The sequence below is a fragment of the Xenopus tropicalis genome, chromosome 2 (assembly GCF_000004195.4).
Source record: "Xenopus tropicalis strain Nigerian chromosome 2, UCB_Xtro_10.0, whole genome shotgun sequence".
NCBI classification, from domain to species: Eukaryota; Metazoa; Chordata; class Amphibia; order Anura; family Pipidae; genus Xenopus; species Xenopus tropicalis.
This window is the reverse complement of record NC_030678.2, coordinates 43,049,484-43,063,781: the sequence shown is the minus strand read 5'-3', so window position 1 is coordinate 43,063,781 and position 14,298 is coordinate 43,049,484. Positions and strand designations below refer to the sequence as shown.

At 38.3% G+C, this 14,298-nt stretch overlaps 1 protein-coding gene across 1 annotated transcript; it reads left to right on the top strand.

Annotated features, from left to right (window-relative positions):
* Nucleotides 1-1,799: 1,799 nt before the first annotated feature.
* Nucleotides 1,800-13,991, top strand: arsd (arylsulfatase D; the record flags this gene model as incomplete). Its single annotated transcript, NM_001015952.2, is given in 8 exon segments — nt 1,800-1,935; nt 5,396-5,518; nt 5,602-6,025; nt 7,119-7,255; nt 7,512-7,646; nt 9,428-9,590; nt 11,227-11,348; nt 13,158-13,991. Coding segments are annotated over 8 exon segments (1,500 nt in total). The 3' UTR covers nt 13,526-13,991.
* Nucleotides 13,992-14,298: the final 307 nt, after the last annotated feature.

Below are 14,298 nucleotides of genomic sequence, written 5' to 3'. Positions count from 1 at the left end.
CAATCACATTTGTGCTTTCATTGGACTACCTGCAGTTGGAGTAATAAACTCTAATGGTTAAACTGATTGGATTGGGGTTACCTCCCAGGGGCTCCTTTTTCTATGAAGCGAAAACATTTGTATGCACAGCCTTAATTTACTGTTGACAGACAACATTTATGCGGTTATGTTTTTCAGGATCCTTGCCATTATCTTGTGCCAAATAGTAACTCCAGTCACTCAGGCTTTTGATTCCAAGCCCAACATTGTGCTGCTCATGGCTGATGATACTGGCATTGGGGATATTGGCTGTTATGGCAATGATACTATAAGGTAAGAAGTAATATTTGTCTGAATGAGGGATGACTGACCAGTGGTTCTTCAGCACTTGTTATAATGGAAATCTAGGCAACACACTCCATGCTTAAACGCTACAGTGGGTTACACTTTATTTGTTATGCTTAAAGGGGTTATTCACCTTTAAGTAAACCTTAAGTATGTTATAGAATGTCTTATTCCTAGCAACTTTGCAATTAGTCTTCATTAGATTGTGCATTATTTGCCTTCTTCTTCTTGTTGGTAATTTTAACCAACCAGAACCTTATTACACAACAAGAACCTGAGACAAGGTTCTCAGTATATCAAATTATTTATTTAATAATCAAACACAGAGTCTTGTGGAAGCTTTCAGCAACACAGAACAGCAACTGAAATGTGTCACTAACAGCTTCAAGGATGACATACCTTATCTCAAAAGTATATGACACCCCTTTTACAACTTTCTGTGTGCTCTGTGGTTCCAGCTGTGCAAATAACAAAGTGCATGTGGGGTCTTAACTAGTCAGAACTATCATGTCAGGCCTTGTGATTTTAAGATGGAATATTAGGCTTTTATATTCTATGTTATCCTTTGCATATATAGTATATTTATATTATTTTATCTCCTACCTCACCTGCCTTGGGTTGTCTTTACAGGGGACACTGGGGGATTTTATGTGTCCCTTTATACAGAACTTACCCGTCATAAGTGAGTGTCTCAACATTCTAACATTCTAATTGTTCCAGCTTTCAAATGGGGGTCACTGATCCATAACAACTATTACTCTGTTAGATTGGAATTTTATTTAAATTGTTAGTTTTAAATACTTTTTATTTTTTAGTTCCTCTCCTGTTTATGTTACAGTATCTCATTCAAACCACTGTCTAGTTGCTATGGTAAACAAGACCCTAACAACCACATAACTGCCATGTTCTCTGAACTGGAAAACTGCTGAAAAAACGCTAAATAATTGAAACCACAGAAACTACTGTGCCATGCTAAAAGTTTTAAACTTAAATTTAAAGGTAAACAATCCCTTTAAGTTGTGGCATCCTCTTTCCTTCACTCTGACTACATGTACACACATCTTCCTATACTATATCACTTCACTCCCCCATAACTTCTATTCTGTGTTAAATGAGCAGTCCCTAGGCCAGCACTAGAGAACATGCTGATATAGTATAACTCTCAATCCCTGTTAAAACAGGATGGCCAACTCATGGCTAATGTACTCTGTGGCATTGTGTGTAACTTAACTTACTTGGAACAGATCTTTTACATGAATCATAAACAGTTTCAAGAAAGGATATGTAAAATGTATAGAAATGGTACAGAAAAGATACAAAGTGAAATTTCTCATTATCAATTTCCTTTTCCCATTTACCCTTTGATCTATGCCACCCTGCTTGTTTACTAGTAACATGCGGCACAGGAAGCATTTAAAGGAATAAATCCGCCAATGAATTAATGAAATGCCTTTCAATATTTAATATGAACTGCTTTTTTGTTTCAAAGGACACCTAATATTGATAGACTTGCAAAGGAAGGCCTGAAACTGACCCAGCACATATCAGCTGCACCACTCTGTACGCCAAGCCGAGCTGCATTCATGACTGGGCGATACCCAATAAGATCAGGTGGGGAATATGTAAAGTGCACCCTATATGGATTTTTATAGCCCCCAGTCTGCTCGGAGGCTTTAAGACTTCACTGTATGACATTATCAATTTAATTTAATCTAGCCCTTGAATATGCTGTGTAAGAAATACACAGCCAATTACATGTTATAAGTTAGACTGCAATATCTAATCTATATAAAATTAAATAACAGGATGAGTTCCTTTACCATGAAAAGCAGCCATTGATGCTAAAGGTTTACACAATTGCATAAGCATATTATTCCAGGTGAGGCAACATGCAGCCCATCAGTGCTCTGCAACCCTTCTTTCTGCAGCCTTTGTGTTATTCATAAGAATCCAGGCCTGACAGAGAAGGTGGCATGAAATGCAACTGAAATATTTTAATTCATGTTTGTCAAGGAAATTTTCATGGCAGGAAACAAGCTTGGTGCTATAAAGGGGAGCAGTATAAAAGACAGAGCACTGCAAACAGTTTTTATATACTATTTATATAAAGTTTACACAAAACACCAAAATAACATTGGAGACTGTGAAATATGGACTGAAGATACTGGATGCAACAAATCCATAATTTTTGGATTTGGCAAAATACCAAATTGTCCAAAAAAAACCCCTGAAATCCAATGCACAAGCATCAACAAAATAGCATATCCTGTGAAAAAAAAGATAGTTCAGCATACTAAAGGTGGCTATACACGGGCCGATAAAAGCTGTTGGCACTTAATCAGCGCACGTATAAGGCCTACAGATGGTCTACCCAACCAATATCAGGGCAAAAATTAGCCTGATATGAATAAGACAGGTGTAAAAATCTTGTTTGAATGATGAATGCATTGGTGCATTGACATGGTACTTGTCCTGACTGCCTGTATTGCATCTATGTGACCTGATATTACCCGCATTAACAGCGGTATAACTACTCTGTGCTGGAAACCCACTACTAAAAATTCTTTGGACGCCCAATGCAGAGCAGCCCCACCCCCATTTCCCCACCTGCTCTGTTGCTTCCCCAGCCTCGCGTCCCTACGTTGCATATAGATTCCTACTAGCCTCCCGCGCTCCTATCAAAGAGATGACGGAGAGTGGGGATTTACAAGCTATGGCAGAGGATGCACAGAGGAATGATAGAGAAAGCAGGTCTGCTTCCTCTGTTGTTTTTGTGCCATTGCACATTAAGGTGGGTATATGGGGGAAAGATCCACTCATTTGGTGACTTTGCCAAGCAAGCAGATCTTTCAATGTGTGACCAGCTTAATGACTGGAACAAATATGAAGCTTGCAAAAAGTGCTAAAATATCATTAAAGCCCTTTTCCAGGTTTTCTGCCCTTTTTTTAAGTGTTTCAGGCAGATAGGTGTGCAAGTGACAAATTAGCTACACTTTTATTTAGCTGTAAAAATCCAAAACACTGCCAGTATTGAACTGCCCAATTTAAAATCTCCATTGTTGCTTCAAAGTTTTTAAAAAATATAAATCTAAATAAAAGTCAGTGTCACAACAACTGTCAGAATCAGCAGGACATAGCACAAAATAATGTTAGCATAAAACTGAAGATAGCATAAAACCAGACTGTGTCAAATAGATTTTATGTATACTGTATATTAATATAAAAATATATATATGTGTATGTATATGTATATATTTACTGTAACTGTGCTTACATGAAACATGACTCACTAAAACTTATGTATTATAATAAATATGTACCTTCTGATAATAGAAGTCACTTCAGTTCCTTTGTATGGTCATAAAAGGTATGATATTTTATTATGGAATCAGTGTATTTAATGTTTTTTTTTTATACTGATCAACAAAAATAGAACCTTTCATGTTAAAGTGAGTTTTTAATATATATATATATATATAAGTATAGAAGTATAGAATCTCCATAAAGCTATATTTATTTTGTATTGGCACACTTTGGAGACAGCAGGCTTTTAGAATCAGCTTTTATAATTTTTCCAGTATTTAGAGCCCTAAATTATGCAAAAACCACAAACATTGCAGTTAATAGATCCCTCTCAGGGATGGTACTAGGGATAGGCAGAAGAGGCATGTGCCTAGGGTGCAACCATGGGGGGGGGGGGGGTGCTGGGCATGGACCTCTTCTGTCTTCCATACTCCCTTCCAGCACTTCTGAAGCTCAGAGTGCAGGCTGCTGAGAGAGTGGTGGCCGTGCAGAATATTTTTATATCCCGTGGATAGTGACAGCACACATCCCTCAATGTCACCTCAAGGGGCACAACTTGACTTGGCATGGTTCCCCATAACTCCTGTACATATACATAAAGACTAAGATGTTGTGGTAAGACCTGTTGCTCTAAAAGAAATTGGGCCTGATTCACTAAAGCGCAATAAAATTTATCGCTTTTTTTTTTTTTCGTTAAAATAGACGCGATAATTAGCGCGTGATTCATCATAGTATTATCGCGTGCGTTAAGTCGCCATATCGCATGTGTTTTTTTTCGCACGACCGCATGCGCTAGTTTTAACGAATGTGTTAATTTCCGCGCTGAAAACAATACAATCGCATGATTCACAATCACTTAGGCGCGCTAAATATCGCATTGGTCTATGTGAAAATTAACACCTACTACAGGCAGGCGATAAATTATAGAAAAGTACAGTAAATGAGCTTTTGGCAAGTATGTGTTTCCCCTAGAGTGACGCAGCCGCCAGTTTGCAGGGAAATGGTCATTTTTAATACAGTAATTTTCCGCAAGTATTGGCGTGTATGGCTAACATGGTGTGCGTTCATTCACACGACTATTTATATGCAGCTACAAGTGAAATGTTTCGCCAGGCATGGATTCGCAGCAAATTTTTGGACGTGCGGCGAATTTTTCCGCGGCTAATTTTTTCATGCGTTTCGCAAAACAATCTGCCAATGGCAAAATGCATGAAAAAATTCGCCACGCAAAAATTCCCCGCACGTCCAAAAATTTACAAAAGCGTCAAAAAATAATAGCGCGGGAAACAATTTTTTTGCCCACACAACATTTTTGCCGTTTCGTGGATCTTTTGAAAGATTTGCTAACTTTTCACTAAAGATAACCAGAACACATTTGCTCATCACTAGTGGCTACTATTTATAAGCATCTACTATTTATATGCTACCATTTATATGCAGCGACAATTTATATACACTATTTCTAAGCTACTATTCATATGCGGCGACTATTCGCGTGCGTTATTTAGCGCATGTACCGGCAAATACCGCTTGAAAATAGTCATCGCGAGTTAAATAACGCATGCAATATCGCACGTAAAATAGCGCAAGTATGCTTATAGTGAATTGTGTGAAAAGTCACAAAAATTAAGACGCGATCAAATTTTTACCGCACGCTATAAATAGCGCACATTTTATTGCACTTTAGTAAATCGGCCCCATAGTATCTATACTAACTAATGCACAATCCATTTTACTTATTAGTGAAAATGGCTATATTATATATTAGGTATGGATTTTAGCAATGGATTTCGAGTCATTGTATCAGCAGCAGTATCTGCCGGGCTGCCTTCTAACGAGACTACCTTTGCCACAATACTACAACAGCAAGGCTACTCCACTGGGCTTATAGGTAAGTGCTATGTTAATATGGACACTTTAATTACAAAACTGTTTGCTCTGACACTAAAATATCTTTATATTTGTGTTCTTCAGGAAAATGGCACCTGGGTTTGAACTGTGCATCACGTGATGACTTCTGTCACCATCCCAATAGCCATGGTTTCAATTACTTTTATGGCATGCCATTTTCTCTTTACAGTGGGTGCAAGCCAGGCTCTATTCCTGAGTCTCCTAATTCACCCAAACAGCAGCTTTCTTTTGTGACTCAAATTATCGGGTTTGGTGTACTTACATTAACTGCTTTGAAATATAGCAAAATCCTTGCAATTAATGGGAAATTCCTAGTCTCTTGTGCAGTATTTGACCTATTGTTTTTCATCACTTGGTACACATTGTATCACTATGCTCATCACTGGAATTGCATGATCATGAGAAACCATGAAATTACTGAACAACCGATGAATATTGAAAGAAGCACTTCTCAAATACTGAAAGAAGCACATGGATTCATTGAAAGGTACTGTATATATTTATAGAAACTCAGGTGTTAATCAAAGATTTGCCACGTGGCGCAAACTGAACCCATCGTACCGTACTTTGGTATCCAACAAATTCCTAGAGTTTAAAGGGGTGGTTTACCTTTAGGTTAACTTTTAGTATGTTATAAAATGGCCAGTTCTTAGAAACTTTCAACTGGTTCTCATTTTTTATTGTTTTTGAATGAATTGCTTACATCTGATTTCTCTGTAAGGGTAAAATGTCCTTGTTAATATAATTCATTAATGTAAATCTATATAATTTCAAAAACACAAATAACAAAAAATGAAAACCAACTGCACATTGTTTTAGAATAGCACTCTCCGCATCATACTAAAAGTTAATTTCAAGGTGAACAACCCCTTTAAGCCCCAGTAAAGACCCTCACACTAAGCTCAGCTCCAACCTGTGCTCCTTTTTTAGGTGGCTGAGCACAGACCTGACCCATCTGCTCTTCAAAGTACAATAATACTCCTATCTGTAAATTGCAAAACCTGCCCCTAAATACTAAATAAATGGGCCCAACTGCCCATATCGCCTCCTGCAGCCTTCTATTGGTATTATATTCCCTTTATAAATAGCTTTTTGCATGTGGTACTCTCTGTTTTCTAATGCCATTTGCAGGATTTTAATCACCCTTCAGTGATTAAGAACTGAAGAGGTGATTAAAGTAAGAGGTTTTTCTTTACTCATGTGCGCCACTGTGTGTCTGGAGGGGGGCCTGGTTGCATATCCTGCACCTAGGCCGGCCATAGTATGGCATAGTATGGCATGAACTTTAACCTGAACTTTGGCCTGTAATGGGTAATACCAGTATCCCTGTCCCCTTTGTATGTATAACAATTCAGTAGTAAATATGATTATACTGGCCCTATCAGAAATGTATTTAATGGTTCATCCCACCATTATTTAATGGTCCATTCCACCATATATATATATATATAATATGTGTGTGTATATGACTTTAATTGAGAAACTCTGTGTAAGCTTGCATACCTATCTAAGTCTGTGCTTATTATTATTATTTCAAAATGTTGATTATTCTGTCATTATTCTTTACCTATCTTTTCCAGAAACAAGAATGTTCCTTTTCTGTTATTTGTTTCATTTTTACATGCTCACATACCACTCATTACCACAAAGAAATTTACTGGAAGGAGCAATCATGGAACCTATGGGGACAGTATAGAAGAAATGGACTATTTGGTAGGTAAGTGACATCCATACAATACAAATGTAAATGATCTTTTACAAACTATGTTATATAAAAAAAGACATAACTACTTTGAATAACATTTATATGAGTAAGACATTAAATACTATACCCAACAGTCTCAGAGAAGACTGCTCTTACTGTTTTTTTTTTTTTTTTGAAGCTATAGAAGCTTTTGATTGTTGACCTTTCACAGTGAAAATAATGGTGCTTTTAACTTGTGACAAACAAATAAAAATCCCTTTAATTTCAGGTTCAGTGGTTGATGCTATTGATACAGCAGGACTGAAAAACAATACGTTCATATATTTTACCTCAGACCATGGAGGACATTTAGAGGCTGCTGATGGCAATATCCAGCTGGGTGGATGGAATGGAATTTACAAAGGTGAGAAAATACCGGCTTATACTAATTTTTCCAGTGTTAAATAGAAATGAATTCATTTTATTGTGATCTTCACTTTGAATTTGATTTCTGATGACTGCAGCTCCCTCTCTTTGTCCCCTCTGTTCAGAATCCAAACAATGCAGTATACTACTAGCCAAGCTACAAAAAATAGATAATATGGTGTAATATTTTAGTAAAAGCACATACACTACATTTAAGTCTCTATCTTGTGAAAGTGATTGATTGAGCCTTGATACCTTATACGGGTAAGTAGATTAACTCATTGCATGTTGGGTGAACATAAGAAAAGAAGTGCATAAAAGTTGCATAGACAGTAGATTGATACTCTTACTTCCAAACAGAAGTCTGCTATTGTCTTAGAAACCACTAAATAGAGCATTAATGGAACTTCCTACACTCACAACTGGGGTTTCCCTATTTAGCACCTGCAACAATAAGTTTACTGGGTAAACTTATTAAGTAATAGTCCTACTCAAGACTCATGACTGCTACTTCTTCACCTGCTATTTCTAGCCAAAAAATGTGTCATACTTCATTGGAAAGACTTTCATGTCCCTTTAATTAAAGATTGCCAGCATCTTGTCAATAACAATGTAGTACACATACAAGCTGTCTACATGTTCAGGAATTGCCAGGACAAATTTGAATGTCTGGTTGGAATGAATGGCTCTAGATGACCCCACTAAGGTTTGTTAATGTACTGGTTAAGTAGAAACACTTGTTTGTACAATACCACAATTTTTTTTTTCACTTCTTACCCGGCCCCTCCTTTCCTACTGACTGACATTGACTGGACACATATATACTGTATATATGATCTACTCCACTAAACTATGCCACAGGAGCGTGTACAGTACGTATAAATGCTCTTATAACTTGTTTGTAAAACTTAAATAAAGAGAATTTTGAAAGAGTATTGTACTGATCTAAATAAAGAAGGAATATGCTTTAAAAAGTAGTGTTTTGGGCTTATTTATTGAAAATTTGCATAAAACTTCCTGGTGCCTCCTTTCCCAGGCTGTGCAGGGGGGCCGGCTGCAGCACTCAGCACACTGCATTGTGGGATAGGAAACTGAAGCCTGTCTTTGCTTGTGTGACTACAGGGCTGTGATTGGCTATCCCCCTCCTACTGTACTTCTGGCAGGGACTGTTAGGACAAGCCCACCCCTCATTTGAAATACATACAGGAACCTGAGAGCACCTATAGGGAAGGGGACATTTTTACAGATAGGATTAATTTTTATACCAAAGTGAAACCAGCAACATATATTATTCATAATTGCCTGCAATAATAGAGGTTTTCTTTAGTTTATTCTATATGTTCCTTTAATGCCTTGTCTTAGAAGAGGGCTGTCTTGCATCCCTGATGCTTCTGCCTTGTGTATGAAGAATATTGTGCATGGAAGGGGTATGCCAAGGCATGTGTATCACCCAGTTAATGCAGGCAACTCTTTGTGCTTCATAATGCAAAAAAGGTCAAAGAGTTGTACGTGTAGGTACTGTGGGCACACATAGCTTTAACCACACACTGCTCCTGCTGCCTGTTATTGACTTGAAACACCTGCAAATTTACAGAAGAATTTGTCATTCAAACTAGCTTATTCTTTAAACAAAAAACCTCCATCTTAGTCTCACATCACAATACTCATTCCTATCTTCATAGTCCAGGTAGATTGCATGGCAAGATCAATATTATAAAGAGAGAAAGTACTTCCTGGTGATATTTTGCATCCATATGTGACTTATTTTTCCTTCTACAGGTGGAAAGGCAGTGGCTGGGTGGGAAGGTGGGATAAGAGTACCTGGCATATTCAGATGGCCTGGAGTCATATCTCCCAACACAGTATGTGATGAACCAACAAGTCTTATGGATATCTTTCCCACTGTAATTCAGTTAGGAGGAGGAGAATTGCCAAGAGACAGGTATACAATAACCACTATTAAAATCAATGTTTGCATTTTTAGACTATGAATACCAGCCTTTTTGCTCAACAGAGTGTTAGCAACCCTAGGGTTAACTTAATAAAGAAGTGCATAAAAGTTGCATAGACAGTAGATTGATACTCTTACTTCCAAACAGAAGTCTGCTATTGTCTTAGAAACCACTAAAATAGACACAACTGGGGTTTCCCTATTTAGCACCTGCAACAATAAGTTTACTGGGTAAACTTATTAAGTAATAGTCCTTATTAAGTAATAGTCCTACTCAAGGCTCATGACAGACTGCTACTTCTTCACCTGCTATTTCTAGCCAAAATGTCAATAACAATGTAGTACACATACAAGCTATCTATATGTTCAGGAATTGCCAGGACAAATTTGAATGTCTGGTTGGAATGAATGGCTCAAGATGACCCCACTAAGGTTTGTTAATGTACTGGTTAAGTAGAAACACTTGTTTGTACAATACCACAATTCTTTCTTTTTCACTTCTTACCCGTCCCCTCCTTTCCTACTGACTGACATTGACTGGACACATATATATATGATCTACTCCACTAAACGCTTTTTTCTTTTTCACGTCTTACCAGTCCCCTCCTTTCCTACTGACTGACATTGACTGGACACATATATATATATATGATCTGCTCCACTAAACTATGCCACAAGAAGGTGAAAGAGTATTAATGTTAATTACAAAACTGCTTTGGACCACTCTAAATTAATTTTTGGAGAATTTATATAATGGTGCAGCTCTTGCTCCCTTCAGTACCCACTTACTGTTTACCATAGCCCCACAATTCAGGTTTATCTTATCCACAGTGGCAGCTTCTCAGGATTGCCACATTTTATAACATTTGTATATTTAAATACAAAGACAGATCCCAAATGTAATTTGCATTATACTGTAAAGATATTAATCAACAGGGCTAATTCATAATTATGTCTTGGCTTCATTGTTGTTCTCAATTTTCTCTGTCGTTGCCAGTTTGGGTCAGCTTATGAACGGCTGCTTATGCCAATATCAGATTTTTAGCACACTGAACTTGCAAGCCGTGAAAAAAATGTTTTATTTGCCCAAGGGCAAATAAAACACTTTTTTTCACGGCTTGCAACTTTAGTGTGCTACTGGATATTGACCCCCATGCAAGGTGAGGTTCTTCCAGTATTTGCACCTGATACACGTTTGGGTAAGTTTAACAGAGAGTTGAGCTACCCAATACTGCTATTGCAATATCAGATTTTTAAGCATAAGGGCAGATTCTTGGCCTGCATTTATCCACAGGTCGAGAATAAACCCCATTTGGCATTAGCCTAAATAGATTATAACAGACTGCCTGTAATTTAAATTTATGGCTCTGAATTATATTGTTGTTGCTACTCAAGCAGCAGCTCTGGATACATATTTGGCATTATTTATTTAGAACATATCCCATCACCCCAAAAAATTCTTTCAGTAAGGGTTAAGCATTTTTTCTGAGGGATGCTGTGTGTAGCACGAAGCATGTAAACCCTTTCTTTTTTCAAAAAAGTTTCACTGCAGCAGCTTTTCTGCATGGGTGTATTCTATTAATATATGTGTTATGGATCACAGAATTCTTTTCTCTTTTTCTAAAAGGATAATCGATGGTCGAAACCTAATGCCTTTACTGAAAAAACAAGCATTGCATTCTGAGCACGAGTTCTTATTTCACTACTGTGGGTCGCACTTACATGCAGTTCGGTGGCATGAAAAAGAAAGTAAGTATTGTGAGAATTCCTACTTTGAAGATCTCTACATTTCTTTATGAACTATGGAAAACCTGTGCAACTTCTGAAGTTCTGAGTTCCTGAAGCATAAAGCCTAAAGCGTGATCTGACCTTTTGTAGGCTGATAAAACAAATAGCTGTTCTGTATATAATTTTGCATTGGTCTTTTTTTGGATGTGTCAGAGTGCCCATACACACAAACTTGGGGTAATTTATCAATACTGTGCAGTAACCAATGGCAACCAATCAAATTGTTGCATTCAGTACACGAATGAGGAGATCACCTCTCGCAGGATTCCTGCTTAAAAAGGCTTTATTTCTGACTACAAACACAACATGTTTCGGGCTCCCTCAAGTCCTTTTTCAAGTGTAAAATACAAACAGAACGTGATACCAATTTAAGTCTAAGGACTCACCCCCCAATTGTGTTGATAGGTGAAATTCCACAACTCTGATTGAAGAAGTCCATAACTCAAAAAATGTCAATCAAAACATCCAATATCCATATAAGAGAATATTAATTAGTAAATCCCAACATGTAATACAAAGAATCCATATAAGAACCTGTACAAAAAATTATTATTTAAAAAAATAATAAAACAATGTAAAAAAAAAACATAAAAGCATACAAAAATAAAAAAGCTAATATCCATGGTACTCCACAATCATTATGCCTATCAAATAGATAGATTTACTATTAAAATGTATAGCAGAGCACAGAGCAGGAAGGCTGCCTGCCTGTGTTAGGAACTGGTAACAGGGGCGGTCCAAGCTGACCGGGCACTCTAGGCAACCCGGTTGGCCACTTCGCCCCTGCACCTCCTCCCCCCCTCACATGTGCTCTGGCACGCATGTGCAGTTCCATCAAGCGTGCGGGGGGGGGCCATTGTCCCCACCACGTAATGGCAAGCGGCGGGGCAATGACAAGGGAGCGCAGACTAGAGGTAGGCAGGAGAGGCTCCTTCCTGGTGCCCCCCAATCGTTGCGCCCTAGGCAGGTGCCTCTTCTGCCTACCCCTAGTTCCGGCCCTGAGCGGTAACCAAGTAAGGAGTTACCCAGAGAAGTGCCAGGAGTCACAGAGAAAGGTCTCTCAGAGCAAGGCACAGGGCAGGAAGGTTGCCTGACTGTGTGAGGAACTCCCAGAGGGGCTGGGGGTGCTGCCTGCCACTGCAAGGAGCAGAGGGAGCTGTGACCACGTGTTAGAGTGCCAAAACATTGAGGCTTGGTGAGAAGCCTAAGGGGTATATTTATCATGCTGTGTAAAAAGTGGAGTGAAGCATTACTGGTGATGTTGCCCAGGGCAGCAATTAGATTTCAACAGTTAGAAAATCAAAGCAACGCATCTGATTGGCTGCTATGAGCAACATCACCGGTGATGTTTTACTCCACTTTTTACACAGCATGATAAATATACCCCTTAAGTGTGCCAGAAGCTGGTGAGCTGATATCCCAGGAGGGGACAGACAGCAGGGATGAGTGAATAGCCCAGAGTGTTCACAAGTGTGAGAGTCACCTCAGAGAGTGGATGTGTGAAAGCCATTGGGGATGGTGAGTAGCCCTGGGAAAAGGTTTCAGAGTGTGAGAGGTACCCTGGAAGGTAAGAGCTCTGAAGAGTGTACTTACCCAGCCAACCTGCACCTAGCCCAAACCTGCAATGGTCACATAAATTTCAACTCTAACCTGCCTGACTTTAGGGTAAACCCGCAGGTCCCAGGGCAACCCGCACATCACTACTTCTGTGTATATGAATTTAGAAAAAAAACTGCCTTTTTAATCTCTCTAATATGTATTTTTTTCTAGGTGGTACTGTTTGGAAGGCTCACTTTATTACCCCAGTATTTTCTCCAGAAGGCGCAGGAGGCTGCTATGATTTCAAGGTTTGTCCCTGTAATGGAGATCGTGTAACGTACCATAATCCTCCATTGTTATTTGACATCTCAACAGATCCTTCTGAGTCCAGTCCACTCCAACTTCATTTGAAGCCACAATATATGCAAGCAATTAATCGCATTAAACACGCAATAGAAGAACATCAGAGAACAATAAGCCCTGTACCACAACAGTTATCTTTAACGAATAATTTTTGGAATCCATGGCTTCAGCCATGTTGTGGGACATTTCCTTTTTGCTGGTGTGACAAAGACATTAACCTGACTTCAGCAGGCTAAATTATGTGATCATATTCAGTTATTACTCTGCATTCTGTTTAGAACATAATCCCTTTAACTAATCTTGATTTTAATGATGCTGATTGTGGTTTAGATTACGGTTTGAAATACCGGCCCCTTTGCTTACAGGATACCAAATGCACATTTTATTATTAAAGACATTTATTATGGATACTGCCCAAGACCTGATAAGTTGTGTGTAATCCTTTGACTCACCCTGGGCAGGTTTATGAGCAGTACAGTATAGTACTTACTACATTATACTATAACTATACTGTATTATACTTGAGAGCAAAAAATACTAGGGAGAATAACAAAAAATATGTGGGTAATAGGATATGTGCTGGAGTGTATTATTCATTTGAGAACATTTAAATGTTTTGGCTAAAAAGAAAAAAAGATGTTTTTTCTCCTTCAAACAGAAGCAAGTAAGCAGAATAAATAAAGTTGGCATCAAACGATTAAAGAAACAATGTAGTAATTTTCATAGCCTACCTCCTTAAGGGTTTCATAGGTACACAATATATGCATAAGCGTTACTTGGTCCTATCTGCTTCTATAAAATAAGCATGGGTGGGGTGGAGCAGACATGGTGATATGCACCTGAATCCTTTTAAATGCAGGTAGTCTCAGAAGGCAAGAATAAGAATGTATTTGTTTGCGGAATGGGACATTGTCAGTATTAGTTATTGTGCAGCACTGCCCTGTTTTTCGTTTCAACTTGTCTTACGGCTCTAAAATGTAGGATTTTTTTGTGTTTAACAACAAATGCT